At 32.9% G+C, this 19949-nt stretch overlaps 1 protein-coding gene across 1 annotated transcript in view; it reads right to left on the reverse strand.

Moving 5' to 3' along the window:
• LOC126857932 (acetylcholine receptor subunit alpha-like) overlaps positions 1 to 19949 on the reverse strand; it is a 151439-nt gene that overhangs the window by 97350 nt on the left and 34140 nt on the right. The window contains exon 3 of the mRNA XM_050607844.1: positions 5623 to 5667. Coding sequence (XP_050463801.1) covers positions 5623 to 5667 — 45 coding nt within the window. The remainder of the gene's footprint in view (positions 1 to 5622; positions 5668 to 19949) is intronic.

Consider the following 19949-nt stretch of genomic DNA (forward strand, 5'->3'; position numbering starts at 1 on the left):
TCCCCTCCTCTCAAACCGGCATCCGTGGGGTAGAAAAATGCATTCGCTTGAAAAGTTGCCATCCGGGATTGAAAGCAATCCCTCGTTTCGAGAAAGAGGCTCTGTCAAGAATTTCGAGCAACGCCATGGCAATTAATGTCCGCGAATTGAATCGGCGATCTCGAGAGAGGAACGAGAATCGACGAGATTGTATAAAGCTTACGCTTGAGAAGTTAAAAAGCGATCGTGATAAGCGATGGCGTTCTCGATGATTACGTTCGCCTTGATTAAGGGTGAAACGAGTCTAATGAGATTTGGTTTAACACGGGTAAATTGACACGCTGCTAATAATTCGCGATGTTTTTACGAAGAAATCGGTCGCGTCGCCGCCGAGTCAAAAATAAAAGTCTTTTTCGAGACGATCGAACAATTTTGCTTCCATTTAAGTTTTTCGAAACTTCCCTAGCTCTTTAATTAATGGCTCGAGAGATACGGAAAAAGTTATATTTTATTACGCATCCCGAAAAAAAAACTTGTAGCTATACAAAGTTTAAACAGAAAGAACACGATCAATAGATTAGCATTTCCATGCGATTCGACGAGTGCTATTTTATTTACACTTCAACTGACGATGTGCTAAAAGTTGATTTTCTGCGCCGAAAATGGAAGCAGACATGCTGTCGTAAAAGTCGACATCGCAGAGAGTAACGATAACCATTTTGGCTCATATGCTGAAACGGTGATCGGATACGAAACGCTTTCGGTTGCGAAGGCGAAAAATACAGAAATAAGCTATGACATTTCCTGTGTATTTGACGTTTCCAAAACTCGTGTACCGAAGACCGCAAGCTATTCGCAAGTTTACATGCTATCGTCAAGATTCGTCGCGATACCGAATCGTATGATCCGATAATTCATCCAAACGAGGAAAAAAAAAATTTCACTCGTGATTAAAATATTCTTTCCGCAAATATTTAAATCGTACAATGGAAAATGAACAAATTACGTTGTAAAAAAATAGCAGAATCGTGTATACGCATTGAAAAAAAAATTTGCAAGACGGTCTTTATTCCCGTACCATCGTGGAAAATTTTATTTGAGGCGAAAATCGCGTAATACCGCTTGATAAATTTGAGTTACTGTAATCAGTTGGTGTGTATATTTTCGCGCGCGCTCTAAACGTTGTATATTTTCGGTGAACGCGAGTTTTTGCGTAATAGAGAAACGAAAAGCAAATTCTCGCGCGGAAATCCGATTTATTTAGATAACGACGTGAAGTTGAAAAATAAATATAAAGGATTATCAGTCATTTGGAGCAGATTATGCATGCTAATTTTGTTATTTAAGACAAATTAAATGCTAGACTGATGAGGGCGAGCGAGCAAAAAAAAGGAAAAAGGAAAAAGAAAGACAGCGCAGATGGGAGCGAGAAAATAATGGAGCGGAAAAAGAGATACGGAGAGGGAAAAAGGAGATCTGATGACGCTACGAGCGGTGAATGAAAAAAAGAAGAAAGAAAATTGAGGTGGCAGTAAAAGAAAATATAATAGACAAAGACTACTGGAAGTGAAACAATAAAGAAGCATAAAGACTAGAAAATAGTGTAAAAGAGGAAACTTAAAATGGATTTAAAATAATAAAAGACAAAGAAAGATAAATGTCGGATAATAAATTAGGAGATATTAATAAAAACAAAAGGTAAGCAAAGATTACAAGAGTAAAAGAATTTAAATTGAATTTAAAATCTGGTTGCGAACAAGAAGGTAGAAATAAGGAGCGGAAAATTAGAACTCATTAAAGATAATAGAAAGAAAATACAGAAATGGATGTACTAGACTCTCTGAAAAAGAAAAATGGAAAATAACGAGGGAAAATCGAAGAATAAAACAGATGGCAGGTGTTTGATAAGCATGTAAGTGATACGCAAGTGTCAAGAGAAAAAAAGTAGGAGTCAGGGTAAAAGTGGGAACAAGATGTTTGCAGATAACAGGGTCGTCGACAGGATTGGTGCCGTTGCTATCAATTTATTCTCGATGTATTGACTTCTGTTTGCTCGACTCGCTCACTGTAAACTCTTGTCCTGAAATTTCATTTTCTATCGATTGCAAATGTCGAGGAAGAGAAATCCAAATATGCCATTTTTTTTTTTAAATAATTCACGAAACGTAAGAGAGAGAAAAAAATGGATAAAATAATTATCTCAAGTCAAGTATTATTAAAACGTAACTAAAGAAACAGGAAAGAGCAAAATTGCTTAAAAATTAACAATGTCTATTTTTATCTTTCTCTTTCCTTTTCACACACATAAACGCGGCAATATGTATTTTTGCAACAAATAATTTTTCCATTAAGAGATTATTTAGTTTTCGTATTTTGTTGCTTCGTCAAGTACGTACAATATATTTACGAATTTTTTATTTCGTAATATCCTCTTTTTCTTTTTTCTTTTTTTTTTTTAAGCAATTGCACTGCCTGCACAATTAATCAAGTTCGTAGACTAACTGGCGACGTACTTTGCCGCACAGTTTAATTCGTTTTCGTGCTCGAGCAAGGAGAAATAATTTCACTTGCGGATTCGTCGATATGTACGGGGTCGATTTTGCGGTATAATTAAATTCGTGCAACTCGACACATACGGGAGAAGCTTTCGCAGGTACTTTGCTATTTCATCGGAGAGCAAATCGCGCAAGTATCGCGCCATATGCGCTCCCGAATAAGAATTGCGTTTCATATCGGAGGGATGTTACGTGCCAAGATCTCATATCTTGAGACATAATCAATATTGTTACTCCTCCCGCTATTGTTACTTTTCCGAAGTAATATACGAGAATATATCGCGGGGAATATGTAAATTTTATTTTAAAAACATAAATAAAAATTATTATTCTTTTTATAAATATCACATTTATATGCATTCATTTTTCTCACACTCGTATGATGAAAATGCTATGAAGAAGGAACATAGAAAATTTCTATGTTCCTTGCGACCATTCTCTTATACACTTTATATAGCGAATTTATCACATACGATATATTATCTTCGCGTATGTAGACGGTGAAGCGAATGTGAAAATGAACTGCAAGTAGGAAAATAGTAAAGATGAAAACAAACTTTTTATTACGAGCTTCTATAAACAAACGGCCGTAAAAAAACTAAAAAAATATGCACGGCGATGACCGTATATTTTCGCATGCATTTAAAGATTACGATTTAAGTTATAGTCAGAAGATCTATAGTTCGTGTAAATTGCGTCTAAACATAAAAACGTTTTCGCTTCACTTGTATTAGTATCAATTTATTTATGTCTGTCCATTTTTCAAACAGAAATGACAATCGGAAAATCTGTAAATGAATGCAATATGGCGATATTTTTGAGTAAATTGTACTCGGATAATTTATTGCCGATATATATTTTATATACAATGGTAGACAGTTTTTCTTCTGACATAATTATGAACTTATTCATTCACCAATCGATTTAACCGACAATTTGATCGATAAATCACTCGTAATTTTCAATCCTATTATTCGTGCACAATTCGAGCTTAATAAAAGCTTTTCATCTTCTCTCTCTCTCTTTCTCTCTTTATTTATATTTTTTTAAAAGTGGGTTTATTTTTATGTAGAAAATGTTTAAAATTCCGAAAAGAGATAACATTGGATTACGAGACGTTAAAGGGAAATTTACGATGAAAGTTTTGACATTTTAAAAAAAAGTTACTTTTTGTATGTGTTACACGAAAGCGCACGTAGGAAAACCTGGATTTCGTTATCACTGCGTGTCGCATATGTAGCACATTGCACCAAGAGCAAATCGGTTAGCTACATGTTAGTTATACATCTATGTCAAAGCACCATGAGATCAGGGACGACTCTAACTAACAAAATTAGTATCGTAATTTTGAAGTTGATCGAATTTCTTATCAATATTAAAAGATTATTTTTATATATAAATATATTTTTATATAATAATGTGACAGGGTTATATGTACATACATTTTATATAAATGTATTTTTCATTTATCATTATTTCATTAAATTTTTTTTTTTTTTTAATTTATCAGTTTTATGTATAATATCTATATATTAAAATGCAATTTGTATAATAATAAAATAAAATTATTAACAATAATTTTAAATAATTTTAATAGAATTAAATCTGACCTAAAATGTCACTTAAATATCTGTCCAAATAACATTTGCTAATTCTCACTCTCATTAAGTATGCATAAAAAAACCTTTCTGATTATATGCCGCGTGACAAGATTTGTCATCTAAAGAATTGAAAACGGGAAGCGATATAACACGTGGGACTCATGTGGAGACGGTCCTGAACGAGACAAGAGTGCGCACCGACACTAACAACCGGGGGGGTCGTCCCCCGAGAGTAGAGGGTGGTTTCGACATTGAGGGATGGCGCGTCGCTCCGCGAGACGCGTCGGGAATACTTCGCCATATACACGTACAACACACGTGCAGACAGAAATGCAACTCGCGCAACGGGCTGCAACTCGACCAGACGACAGTCCGCGAACCGTATGGCTCGGGATATGAATCGTGATATGAATCGACGAATAGCGCTCGACATATGATCTATTTCGCGATTTTATACGTTATGAAAAGCGTCAAAGCGCTGCGTTTTGTTGCAAAACGTCCTGTGTAAATTTGGTAATAATTGAGAAAAGAGGCATTGTCAGAATATATTGACATATCTTTCTAAAGATAAATTATTTATTAATATAATTAATTAAATTTCAAAAATAATTTTAAAACAGCAAAAATAAGGAAAAGGTTTTTCATGTCCATCTAAATATTGCACAGAAAATTAAAATATGCATTGCCCTAAATATAATCTTTTAATTGTAATTAAATTTACTCTCATCATGATTTTATATAAACTTTTTTTTCTTAGACTTGCTCTTGAAAATTTGCTGGCGTGGTTTACTTACGCATTTTAATATTAATGTAATATTTCGTAATATCAAAATAAATGCTTGTCTTGCAAAAGCAACGAACGCTTTTCTAGAAGCCGTACTACGGTTTCAATATTACCAAGATACTTTAATGACGATGTTTCTCGAGAAGTCGTTTCATCGAAGAAACACGTCATAATCGCTACATTAATCAGTACCTTAATTACTGTCCAATTAAATCACTCGATTACAGTATTCGTTATTAATTTCTTTTATTGCATCTTATTCTGTCCAATAAAACCTTATAACAACACGCAGATGTGATATAATAAAGCGTAACATAAGTAATTTGCAGTTATTGCGTTCAAGTAACGCGAAGTAGCAGAACGCCCATTGTTTCTTTCTCGGTTGCACTGTTACATATTTTCTTTTTCTAACATTTGTAATGGTTCAATTACGAGCAGCAACATAAGTTGTTTCTCGTACTTTTTTTCTATTAAACTTTTTGCGTGTCGCGTTGCAGCTTGGGAAAAACGAGCGATCTTTTGCGATATATTTTACAATGTATTACTTGAATTATTCAACTTGGTTAAAGTTGTTGGATAATATTAAAAGTTCAAGCATCTTATATCGTGTTAAATTCTGAAAGATTATGAGGAAGATGATTTGGCAGAGATAAAACATTCACGGGAATTGAAAACGTTGCAAAATTGTTCATTTATCGCTTACCTGTTCCACCCACAGATTAGTCGTCATGATCTGGTTCTTCAAGTTCTGTAACAGAAATCGTTGCCACATTAAAAATGAGAACTATACATTCATTATAAGCAGTCAATTGCAGTGAATCAACAATTATATAATTTATTTATAATTTTTTGGATGTTTAATAATTTATTATAATTATTTTCAAATTAATTACATATATTTATCGGAAAATTTTTGCGATTTATTCTACATTACATCTCGCTCTAATCTTTTATTATTTACTTGAATCTTTCGATCGAATGACGTATTTAACTCTCGATAATGGTTCCTACGACGCCATTTGGCAAGCGTTTGGTAATGGGACGCATTCTATAGAAAGCGTACGACCTCCCTCACGTCTCTCCTTTTTGTGCCTGTCACCGGCAGCGCGTTGTAATTTCCGGATTCAACGTCGGCCCGCGACTAATTGGACCAACTAACTGGTTGAGCGTATGGAACTTGCAGTGGTAATTCCAGTTATGGACTGCTGGTATGCGATTTTGGACCTTCCGCTATTTCATAAATCTTCGACATTCACAATTCAAATTATATCGCACGTGGAATCTATACATGCGATCGTTTATGTTTGCATGCACGCGCAAATTTAATTCTGACTGAATGCAAATAATGTGTGTGTCAAAGGTAGGATTATCCTCAAACATTCATATCATATTGATATATTTGTCATCCCCTTTCCCACATTTAACACTTTGAATTATTAATTATGCACTGATTAATTAGTAATAAAACTATATCATTGAAGAAGGAAGAGAGAGAAAGAGAGAGAGAGAGAGATAGTGTGTGTGTTGTGTGTGTATGTATATATATATATTAAATTTTAACGATACTCTTATTAATTTTTATTCCATATAGACAACACACATATGTATATATATATACACATATGTGTGTTGTCTATATGGAATAAAAATTAATAAGAGTATCGTTAAAATTTAAAATTAAAAATAATAAAATTAAAAAATAAATAATATGAAGATTAAAGTCCATATGGACAGAAAATAATATAAGCTGATCTATAGGGCGACTCAATTTTAAATGAGCAAAACAAAACACAAGGAGAAAGAACTGAGTGAAAACACAAGAGATATTACTAAAAATCAACAAACCAAGTAAAAAGCAAAGAAAAACAGGAATAAGAATAAATAACATAGAAAGAATCAGGAAAAATAAGTTAAGAACACTTATTAATAATTGTAAAGTAAGAGTGATCCAAAAATCTCGTGTGATGTTGTAAATTTTTGTATTTTTATATAATATTATAATTCCCATCGCCTTAATTTTTCTGATTTCTATCTCAACGCGCGATGAAAATTTGTCTATGGTTCATGAATATTGTCACGTGTCAAAATAATAAATATGTACACTCATTATGTTGACACTTCTGCCGCGACATCGATGAGAACATGTCCGACAAGATAATCGCACCGAGTGCCGGTATTGAATGGATATTCACTGTAGGGTGAATTATTCTCTCACGATAGGAACGCGAATTGCATTCACATGCAAATGTAATAATACCGATATAGCTTCGGTCTGTACGTTTCGCTACATCGTGAATGTAAATGTAACAGAGGATTGATGCACTACCGTGGTGCTGTCAAGAAACGCCATCGTCAACATTACTTCATGCAAAGAGTGCCATTTGAGTTATTATTTATATAATCATAATCATATCAATGTCATATCGTATAGGAATAATATTAAAAAAATTAATCTAAGAGAATTGATGAATGCAAGATAACAGATTTAGAAAATATAATAAAACAGAAAGTACAATAAAACGTATTTCTTGTGGACGATCAAAATTATTCTCAACAATTGTTCAGAATAATTTATCACGTTTTATCATGTTTTTCTAATGTAATTCAGAATTCATCTTGATTTTTCATTTTATCGGAAATGATGTGTCTCACTCAAAAAAAAAAAAACGTTATCTTGTTACGGGAGGAAAACAATATTTGACTTTGCCGAATACATTGAATTTTCCGCGAGATTATAAAACTCGACGGCGCATTATAGAAGCCATTAATTAATTCGTGCTCATTCGATATACATGCCCGTTTATTTGCCGATTCGTTTGAAATTAATGTCATAACGATTGTAGCTGCGGAAAACTCACATGTCGGTTTGTACGGTTGAATTTCCGCGCTGATGCGACTGCATTCGTCGATGCGAATAATCAATCTTGATGCGGGGCGATATCGACTGCCTCGCGTAAAACGGTAGCGATAATAATAATAATAATAATAATCTCACATGTTATCTAACGGTATACCAATAATTTACTAATAGGATTAATGACAATACTAATATAAAAATATAGTATTTCTCCAATTTATGTACATTGAAATCATCGTTATTATATGATACTAATCATTGATAACACTAATAATAACTTTGTTATTCGGCTTATAACATTATCGTAAATTAATTACCAATAGCAATAATACTGAGAGAGAGAGAGACTATTTTATTATTATTAATAGCAGTTTCTTTTTTTCTTTTTCTTCTTCTTATTATTATTGCAATTAATCATTGCGCTAATCGATCACGAATATAAATGGTCTAAATGTAGAAAGACAATAACTGTCCAAACTATCGATTCGCGACGAATTGCGAGTGTAGAATGAACGTAATTAGCAAATTACTATACATATAATTAAACTCTGATTGCGAAGCACAGGGCACAGGGGCGCGAGTGTACCTATCTACCTGTCACCCCTTCGACCATTAGCGCGAACGCGCAATATGTTAATTGATTCGAGCATACGCGACGGCTTCCTGTTACACAGGTGCGTATTAGTCTCTCTATGTATGTGTGGTGTCCGTGCGGCTCGTAAATGGAAAATTCCTGTCGAGTTTCGCTCGTAGATGCAAGAGTATTCGGGCAGCAACCCGTTCCTAATTAATTTCCGCGTTACACCGCATGTGTCGCATTGCGCTGGTTGCCTTCGGGAAAGGATGGACTCTGCTTGCTTTAGTAATGATAATGAAGGTGATAATTATTGCGCAGGATAACATATCCGATCGTTATTTTCCGACGGAAACACATCTAATGAGAGGTGAAAAACGAAAGCATACATCATCATGGTATAGATAATAATTGGTTATTATCATTCAATAGTGTTTGATTAATTATCATTTAATTAGATCCATTAATATCAATATCAATTAAATGTACTATTTTGACATGATCAAATATAATCTTCTAATATTTAATACACTGTATAATAATATATATATATATACAATAAGCTCAGAAAATCATATCACAATACGACAAAATGATACTTGATTGATATTGATCGATTTAATTGAATAAAATTAATCAAACAACATTAAAATTAATGTTAAATGATAAATTAAATTATATTATATAATATATCAGATATATAAAAATATATAACTTATATAATATAAAAATAAATAACTTATATAAAAATATCTTTATAATTTCTTATCCTTTATGTATTATACAATTTATATTATTAATAAATAATATAGTAAAATTTTACTTTAATAAATCCGATTTGATTCTCTTTCGTTCTTTTAAGAATTCACTCAAGTAAAATGTGCATGCTTATATTTCTACAGTCATCTCTCGTAGCAACTATAATGTTGCTGAACGTGAGGCAGCTACGCGATTGTAAGGAAAGTGAGTGGCAAGTTAGGGCAGATCTAATTTGTATTGCTTTTCAAGAGTGTAACGTCGATTTAACATAATTTATAGACAGCGATAAATAAGATTTGCATCTACGAGCTTCCTATAAGACGATGCTGAAGAAAATAAGAAAGTCAGAACGCGAGGTGTATAATATCAACTTTTAAAAAGTAAATAAGTTTTTTTTTTATGTAAAAATATAATGGCATAATTTGAATTTTAAATAAAAAATTTTGCCACAAAAAAAAAAGATAGATGTTTCAGGCAATATTTTTGCAAAGAGAAATTTTGTAATAATAATTTCACATGAATTCAATCAGATTAAAGCTTTAAATGTAAATTTAGTTGATTGAAAGAAAGAGGGAGAGGAGAATATTTTATATGTAAAATTTGCACATATATTCAAAGAACTAAAAATTATATTTATTTTTTAAAGATTTTTTCTGTTTTTTTTTTTTTCAAAAAATTATACTTTTTTTTCCAAAGATTTCTATTTTGCTAGATGTGAAATATTAAGAAAGCTAATTGAATTTAGCAGATTTATATACTTTAGCAGAAAATCGAGTTCCAACATTGCGATATGATATTCGGGTTAAATCGAGTGTAAGTCGTACAAGCAGAAAATATTATGAAGTTGACAACATGACGGTAGCAATGCTCATGCTCTCGAGAATAATTTCTTCATTTCTGACATCGTAAATCAAGATGACCGATTGGAGTGGGATTAAAATGGCAAAAATAGATGTATGCTCAGGACGGCTGGCACCGTAGAGATGAATAATGTTCTGTTTTCCGGCGTTGAATATTTAAGATTGTTGAATATTCACGAAACGCGTGAAACGTTTTGACGTGACAACACAAATTTACGTGAAGCGTAATTTTTTGCTCATAACGGAATATTTTGGACAAGTACCGATCGTAAATGATTTAGAAAAATTTTTTATTCTAACATATAAGATCTCGTAATCTAATTTAGCACGTAAATATTACGTGCCCGCGTGCGTTAAATATATATATATATATATATATATATATATATTTCAATTAAACTTATCTTTAATTAAAATTTTTATAAATGTCTTTCTTCTTATATCACATTTACATTTATTAATAAATAATAGATAGCTTCCTGATGTCTATTTTGGGACATTTATCTTAATTCTTTTACGTCACTTGGAAAATACGATATTATTTCTAAATTTATTATTTTATTTATTTTATCAAAAAAATCTCAGTTTCGCACATAAATATATTGCGTTAATACATATCGAATATTTTGCACTTCTGCGACTGACATGAATTTAACATGCGCTATTCAAATGCACCGCGAGCAATGTAATTCTTTAAATGCATTAAACTACAATAATTAAGAAGTATTTTGACAATTACTGAAACGCTGATAAAGAAGCTATACTTGTTATTACCGATCAATATGTTTCCACAAACCAATTTCTTTTCAGTTGTGCATCAGCTGTTGGAAATGAGTAACGAGATTTTCTAAGCCATTCCCACGCAATCGATAAAATATTTTGCATCTGTGGAAAAAGAATATTACATTATCTATAAAATAATTTTCATTAAAAGAATTATATGTAAAACACTAAGTATAACAGTGCTACTTCAATTAGTTTTTCGAGAGACTTTTAATATTATTTTCTTTTTTATCATGGATACTTAGATTTGCTTAGCGTTTATAAGATTTTTAGGGATTATCTCTCCTCCTCTCTGGAGAGAACATTATTTAAATTCAAGTTAACATAACTGCGTGGTGAGGTCAGCTAAAAAGGATTATTTCATTAGAAACGGAGCACTTTTAAAAGGAACTTTTGGGTCGAAGAAGGAAGCACGTTTATTTAAAAGTTTCTGGTAGAAATAGCGTAGAAAATCCGCTCGTGTGAAAAGAAACGCTTGGTGCTCTTAGACCTGTCGGAGCTTTTCCGCGGTTCTGAAACTGCTTCCAGTTTCTACACGATACTCGCGCGGCGAGTAGAGTACGTCAAATTTTACACCGCAAATTTTAAACGCGCAATTCTAAACCACTTTACTGGGTAGGCATGTACAGAGAAGTCCTGCGAGCCTCTCGGAATGCATTTAAAATACGTAGATTGGGCATAAGTTCGCTTTTTTATAGAACCTCTGATGCGTATACTTTACTTATAAAAATGTTAATAAATATATCATGTTATGAGTGGAAATAAAACCGAAATTTTTAAGTTTAAAACTACATTTTCAAATACAATGCAATTTCTAAAAATTTTTTTAAATTTATGAACATATTTTATATTATTATTCCATTTCAGTCGAGTTTGCCAAAGTTCCTTCTTTATAACTTATCGCGACTAAAAAATTTATTCTTTCTCTGAGAGATATTATATCTATTTACTGAGATGTATATGAAAGTGATTGGGTGCAGACGCATTTTGTATTTGACACATTAGGACAAGAACTTAAGAAGAGAGCAATGTTATTATGGAATAATAACGCACAACGTAAAAGCCCGTGCGCCTGACGCATAATGAGATGATCCTTATTTTATACTTGCCATATATATACGACGCCTCTGCATCCGTGATTCGTTGCGTATGAATAATGCAATCGCGCAAAAGGCATTCGTGATGAGATGATTTCTGCCATTTTACACAATTGTCAGTGTGAAATTATTCTTTACACTGTTGCATCAGAGAGAGAATTAGAATTGATTATTCTTATGATTATTATAGTAAGCGATTAATAAATAATTTGATCATAATCAAAGTAATCACTAAATATAATCAATAAAATTTTAAATTTCATCAATAAAAAATCAATAAAATTGAAATTAATTTTATAAACATATTTGTAATTATTAATCAATAATTACAAATATTTTTATTGCAATTACTAAAGTAATCTTAAAGAATAATTTTTACAATATTAATACGTTAATATATTGAAATCAACTTCAATCATATCATGATTAATTTTTTTAATTCTTTCTTTCGATTAGAAAATATAATTTCACGTTTGATTTACATTTAATATTTTCATAAATTATATGATTAATCATATAGTATGTAACTATATATTATTAAAATTATTTGCTTAATAATATTGAATGGCAGAATCTAGATATTAAATTAATAAACAACATCAAGAAGCAAATTAAAAAGCCTATATAATAAATGTAAATGATAATGTCAAACTTTTCGTCGCAAATCGCAGTTATATTCGCAGTTATATTTCCCAGCACAAATCGCCGTATGCCAATCGTAATTGAATATCCATTCGTATCGGCAGCTTTCTGGCCACATTTTTACCCCGCCGTCCTCGCGCACAAGCCGAGAAAATTTACATATTTATGAGCAAATCCCCTGATCTTTGTAGAAAGCTTACGGTGAGCGTAAGCTGTTTGTATGTGTATGTACATATGAGTATTCTGAACTAAGTGCTTGTCTGGGAAAGGTACGACCGAATAAGCTTGATATTACGCAAGACTTCCCGTCAGTTTCAAGGCATATGTACTTACGCATGTTTATCCGCATAAAATTGGACCAAAATTTCTCTAAACGAAAATTCGTTTCTATTTAAAAATGCAGGGTTCAATATTAAATTTGATGACATGATAAATTTTAATTTAAAATCTTTCAATTGAATTAATTAGTCGTTTTAATGTATGTTAATTTTTCAAATGTTTTTTTAATATTCTTATCTAAAGAATAAATCTATTAATTAAAATTATAAATATTTGTACGTACAATGAGGCTCATCCATGGTTGTCATTATCGTGATAATAATCCAATTGACATTTGTGCATCGGTATCAGAGAAAATTGTGACGCTGAAGAGTACAGTTCATGGCATGGAGATAGAGAGAGAGAGAGAGAGAAGGGAGGAAAAGGAATGCTTATCGCGAAGGAATTCCGGTATCAGAAGTGGGGAAAACCAGATAGTGTTTGATCAATGAGGGAAAGGGGAAGCGGATGATGCGCGAAGGGAAGAGAAAATGGAAAGGCGAGAGCGCCCTATGTTAAACAAAGAGACGTCGGTTACTTTAAGAATGTTACACGAAAAGCTACTCAACTGACTTTATGCGTCGATCGTTATATTCAGGATAATTAGAAGGCCCTTAATAGGCGTGTCAAAAGAGTGCGAAGCTATATCCCATGAGAAGAAAGAAATGATTTGCAGGGGAAATCCTAAAGACGTTAACAAAATTAATAATTTTAACAAACAGTTAACAGTTTTACGGAGATTGTGTCAATTGACTCCAGACTAGATAGATAATGTCGGTAGCAAACAAGGAAATTGCGCTCGGAAGAACTTCAGATATTCAAGATCGATCAAGAGTGGAAGATTAATGAAGATCGAAGTCACTGATATGTATTAGCGAGCGTGCTAGACAGGTTCTTGCCGTAATTTCACATTCCTGAGTGACGGAGGCGAAACGACGAGATTCATTATAATTTCCATCATATGTCGTCTGACTATCGTCTTCGTCTCTTAGACAGCTCGATTAAGCCCAGCACGGTAATGTCAATCTCGTTGACTCGTTTCTAATTATGTTACGTTTCCTACAATTACAAGTTCTCCTACGTAATTATTCTCTTCCATCGGTATGAATTCGTGAGAAAGAGATGGAAAAAGAGAAAATTTATATCCAATGCCATTAATTTTTATTCATTAAATCCATGTCGGCGCATATATATTTTGACACTTTCATACTTAATGTTTTTTTTTTTTCTTTCTTTTATTCTAAATTTTATAATTTTTTGCATTTTATTTAAAAATTATTACCATACACATATATTTACATAATGCAAATATCCGTTACTGAACAGATAGAGACGATCATATATAATGAACAGAGATCTTCTCTTAATTAGATGAAATCTGAAATTTGAATTAGCTTGAAGATTAAGATGAGTTACGCTCATCGCTAGATATAGTTATTAGCTTGCGATGCTAATCCGATCTAACGGGATGCCCTGACGCATTAATGGCCCTATAGTGCATGATCCCGCATACGATCTACGTCTACGATATCGATTCCAATAAAGCCGATCGGCGGCTTTCTATCGCCACTCCGGATCGGTCTGCAACATTCATACGCGTAACTCTGGGAGTAAACAGTTGTTGGGTATTCATATCGAGAAACAGTATCTTCTCGATCACTTTCATAGATTAGTGGCCTCGTTTATCCGTTATGGGCAATGTTTAACGCAGCCGTCGCCGTGTATTTCACGCGAAATGATTCGCATTTACGTGGGCGGCTGATGTTTTGGAGCGAAGATTAGACAGATTGGGAATAATTCCCAGAAATGCCTTGCTACACACAAAGCTATGAATAGAAAAGGCACATCTAAAAATTTATATTATTTTAAGAGAAATCTATATAGCGTATATTTTTATATAAACTAATAAAATAAAAATAATTTTTGCACTTTCTATTTTGCTTAGCAATTAGTTTATTTTGTCTTTTTACGATAAATAAATTCTTGAACAATGAATTGTTATTGTGACAAATAAAGTTGATCAATAACACTGCAAGAATCTTTCTGATAAAATAATTATTTATATAAAGCGAACAAATAAAGCTGCCGTTGCATAGCAATGCGCGGTAAAATTAATAAATAATTTCTTAATGTGACGCAGCGTTTTATAATGCGTGGAGAAACAAGCGAGAACAGATTAACGTGATTTTGCAAATGAGGGACAGTGCGATTACGCGACTATCAAAACGTCAAAGATAAAGTAACTAAAATGAGATAAAAAATAGTGAGAAAATATAATATATTATTTATCAGAGAGAGACTGCACGAGCACTTGTATGAAATAAGTTCTTTTTAGAAATAGCAAAATAGTTTCTAAAAGCGCACTAAAAGCGCAGGTGGAAACTTTAGTTTATCAAAGTTGCTATTATCAATGTGCCAATTTTGCGAGTTTGCAATGTAATTTCCAACTTTCTATCTCGATTCTGCAATGTACGATACAAGAAGTTTCTTTTACACAATTATACCTGAATACGAACGATTTTAATGGCAAATTCTTCAATCAAGCTGGAAGCAAACTTATTTCGCGATTATTAATAAAATTCAAAATATTTCACAACTCTGATGTCGCTTTCGCAATGAGTGGCTTAATTAAAGATACCGACAAGTGTCGTTGACAGAGCAGAATACCGTAGTTAGTTTAATGATGACGTATGCACTCGAGAGGCATCTCACGAGCCGCAACGCCACAAAGCGAACCTCCGACCCAATAATTACGTAAATACCGATGTTGTCGTGGCACGTCGCATGGGGATGATGAAGGAGTCCGTTAGGGAACATCGAAATTTGCGTAACGGCTTTGCTGCTACACGTACGACGGTGCTTGGATTTTCACGATTAACGGATGCAGCTTGGTAATAATCGGCCGCCGATTTATTAACTCTCGAGCTTCTCCTTTATTCATTGCGGAGAATTAACGAGAATTGCATTATTCTCTGGGGAAATAATTTAAAAATGTTTGGTTAACAATCGGGAAATAATCCATGATCGGGCAAGCTTGTTGTAATCGACAATACATTTAATAATACGCGTAGGACAAAAAATTGATAAAAAGAAATTTCGTTAATTTATTTAGCTCATGTACCGGTCTGATATTTTCATCACGAAACAGCAATAAGATTCGGGCGCAAATGAATATCTCTTTCTAAAATTCGCCGAAACTTTCTGCTTCGTGTTTATGCGGCGGCACGATTTTAAGTTGCTGTTATGCAACGCAGGAAACGTTCGGGAAAGTTACACGAGTACATCGCGGACTATCATTAACTCCAGCAAGACACGATCTCGAGCCTAATTTGCGAGGTTCATGAATTTAAAATATCTTTCGTGTATCACGATCAAGTTAGCATCTAATTAAAACTTGTCAACCTTATTTCCAAGCATATTGAAGTTGAAAAGATTGGTATCTTTTTAACTTTTCATTTTTTTTTACATCAACAGTAATGTCACTAAAAGAGGCGTGCTTATCTAAAAAGACTTATCTAAATGAAATGTCATGGACATAAATTTGAAAAAAAAAAAGATTAAAAATACTGTAAAAATTATTACTTTTACAAATAAATTAAGATATATATTTATATTTTTTTTCGCTCTGTAAATATATATTTGTTTTAATTTAATAACATATTACATGATAATAAAATTATGTTGTTTGAAGAAGAAAGAAGATATTATTAAAACTTTTAAAATTAATGTTCTTAAAAAAAAAAAACTCTGAAAAAGAAATTTACTTTGCAATCTTAATTTAATTTTATAACTTTAATCACTCTATATGTGTTTCTATTGTTAACGTCACATCGTATATAATGAGCTATAATAATCATGCACCTACTCTCATTACTGTTCAATGTAAAATATGTTTACGACAGACATGTATTATAAGCACCACAATTACGAGTTATATATCGCGTCGGGGATGACAGAAATATTTCGAGGGAATTTAACGCAGAATCAGACGGGAAAGTTTCCTCGCGGAAGAGTCGCGGTCGCGAGTAGAACAGAGTCGAGAGGTGACGCCGCCATTATTGTGCAAATTAAGGAAGATGTAAATTCTTTATCATTTGCATCGCGCGTAACGCCGGGAAATATTCAACTACGAGACGCAGGATGAGAGAGAAAAAAAAAATCGTTGGACGATTTCTGCGCGAGAGGAAGGTAGTCGACATATTATGGGGGATTCTACCAAAGATTGCGAGATTTTCCGAGATTAACGCGACTTTGGCGATGACAATTTAGGACACTTTATATGAATAAGAAATTTTGTCCTAATTCAGAAGATGTTTCTTGAGATATATATATATATATGTAATTTATACGATATACAAGAAGAAATCAGAGTAGCGTCGTCTCGAAGGTACGTATAATCTCGATATGAGAAATTTTCTCGAAATATTTCAGGATGAAATAAATAATGTGAGGGAAAGAACTGCGATAAAATCGCAGAATCAATATCTCAAAATTATACGAAGTCCTTATTTCGAACAAGCTATATGTTGCATATTTTAAATAAATATTGCAAGCATTACGAGTAATTGCAAGTATACTTCTATTGCATTATTACAGTCAGAGTCGATTTTCGTGAGACGTTGTGTAGTCTTGTATATTTTAAAGAAACTTCGAACATTGCATTTTTGCCTCATACATACACATCATTCTGAGATTCTTTATTCTGGTATTTGCGTAATCATCTCGAAAGCTTCCGATCAATAAATAGCTTCGATCGTCATATTGCACAAGCGAGCTATTCCAATTCCTAGTCAAGCTCGTATCTGATTCGGGTTGACCTCCGGTTTAGGAATGCCAGGAATGCCAGGGGCTCGTGCACTATAGCGTGGGCACACGCCCATGGTTCATCGCCCACGAATTGCTACATGTATACATACAGATCGGTGGTTTGGCACGAATGAGGTTCGGTAGCCACAGCGAGGCCCACTCGTGTTATTAACGCATATCAATACTGATATATAATGCCGATTTGACTGAGATATCCGACATAGGTAGATGAGAGCGCTTTATTCTATCAAAGAAATTACGCTGTTAATCTAATCTCGATCGGAGATACAATTCGATGCAATTAAACTGATCTCTAATTTAAGCGACTTTCAATCGAGCAAACATATCTGTGCATATTAAATGCGAACATATAACATTGCATTTTATTATTATTTCCCCAGCTGTTAAATTTGATTTTTAAATTTTTACCAATAAATATATAAAATATATTATATAATAAATACAGAAATGGGGACAATGCATTGCGACTACATGTTTGAATTCATCGCATATTACATCTTTGAAAGATTAAAAAATTTTGCAAATACTTTGTTTAAATAATTTCGAATTTATTTTGTCTTTAGCAAAACTTTAAGAGCTCTCGAGTTATAAATAATTATAAGTAAAATGAGAAATTCTTTTGTGCGAATTAACTTTTCTTTTATCATTCTTTAATATAAATATTCATATGCCCGAGTATTATACGTAGCACCGGGTCGCAGATGCACTGCTAAGAAATGAAAATTGTTAAAAAAGTCTGCAGGAAAATATTTAATACCTCCGTATATCGTACCCCGCACCTTTCGTATTCTTGCAACTTTTGTGAAAGTTTTTTCGCGATGGCCTTTCTGGATGGCTTCCCTTCGCGAAATATTAAAACACGAAGCGTATCCGATGTGTAGGAGAATTTAATTAAATTACGAGGACTTTGAAATATTATATAATACCATTTAGTCGTGAATAACGTCCGCGGTTTTAACGCTTGTTGAGTAAGGAGTGGTGACAAACAATTACAACTCGTCTATTACGCATTCATTTTTTTCAGACAGACCGCATTAAGCTTCTTGCTGTACTTTAATTAAATCCGCTCTGCAACGACGTTCTCGTTATTTCTCGACTGCATTTTGAAAAAAAAAAAGGGAGAGACAATAGCGAGATCGTTGCAGATATTGCGCCGCCAGTTGCGCGGTTCGCGTTTTGTGGCAAAAGTTTATCGTCGCAATAAATTAAAGCCTTACTTATTTGTAACATCTGAACATTTTATTAGATTCCAATCTGACGTGAGCATCATTGTTACTTTGCTGATATTGGATATTAAGCTTATCACATAGCTTTATGAATAAACGCATAAGAAATGTGATACCGTATTATATCCACGAAAGTAATTCATTTTAACGTTCATGAAATTTTTATAGGTTTCTAATTGACTGACTTTATTTGAAATAGTTAATTTTTTTTTTTTTTTGATTCCTTGGTGTATTAAAAAAATGTAGATTTAATTAAACAATAAATTAAAAATTTTTTATATTGTGTCATCGGCGCGCGTTTGACGATGACATGTAATAGGTTTTTTTTTTTTTTTTTATTCTCCACAATATTACGCTGTGATGCAAACAATCCCGACACAAAAAAGTGTCCATTTCCATAACAATGGGCTTCCGAATGTTATGTGAAGAACAATCTCGTGGTGGAAATTTGCAAATGCGTGAGAGTTGTGTAGCGGTTAATTATAAAATTATATTAAAAGACTTAATTAAAATATTAAATTTTTGCGAATTCAATTAGCGCCGTTTCCGCGGCGCGAATTTTTGACAAACTAGCAAGCAGTGATAGAAAAATTGCATGAGGGGAAGAGGAGGAAAACACGTAGCAATATATTTTACGGGCATCCATTACGTCGGAAAGAGCAGGTGACAGTCGTTTTTCAATATTTGCAATGGAACCAATATCTATAATGCAACTATCGCATCGCGGATTCCCGTTGGACGCATCGAGCAGGAAATGCATTTGCATCCGCGGTTTTCGCGCGTGCTGTGCGAAATTTTCAGGATTTTCCATTCTCGTTTATTAAACGGAAACTTTTAATATAAATCATTTTTGTAGATATAATTACAAATGTTTTAGAAATTTAGGAAATTTTAGTTAAAATCTGCCTAAATATGTCTGATATGGTTTCTATGATCTATGTAATCATATCTCTAAGGGACGATTCATCTTGAATATCGGGCGCGACAAATATTTACATATATGAGATACGTTAGAGAATGCATAATTACGTCATATGAACGAATACGTCATATATAACACTGATAATCTGCAATCTACATCATGAAT

The sequence above is a fragment of the Cataglyphis hispanica genome, chromosome 23, assembly GCF_021464435.1.
Source record: "Cataglyphis hispanica isolate Lineage 1 chromosome 23, ULB_Chis1_1.0, whole genome shotgun sequence".
Lineage (NCBI taxonomy): Eukaryota > Metazoa > Arthropoda > Insecta > Hymenoptera > Formicidae > Cataglyphis > Cataglyphis hispanica.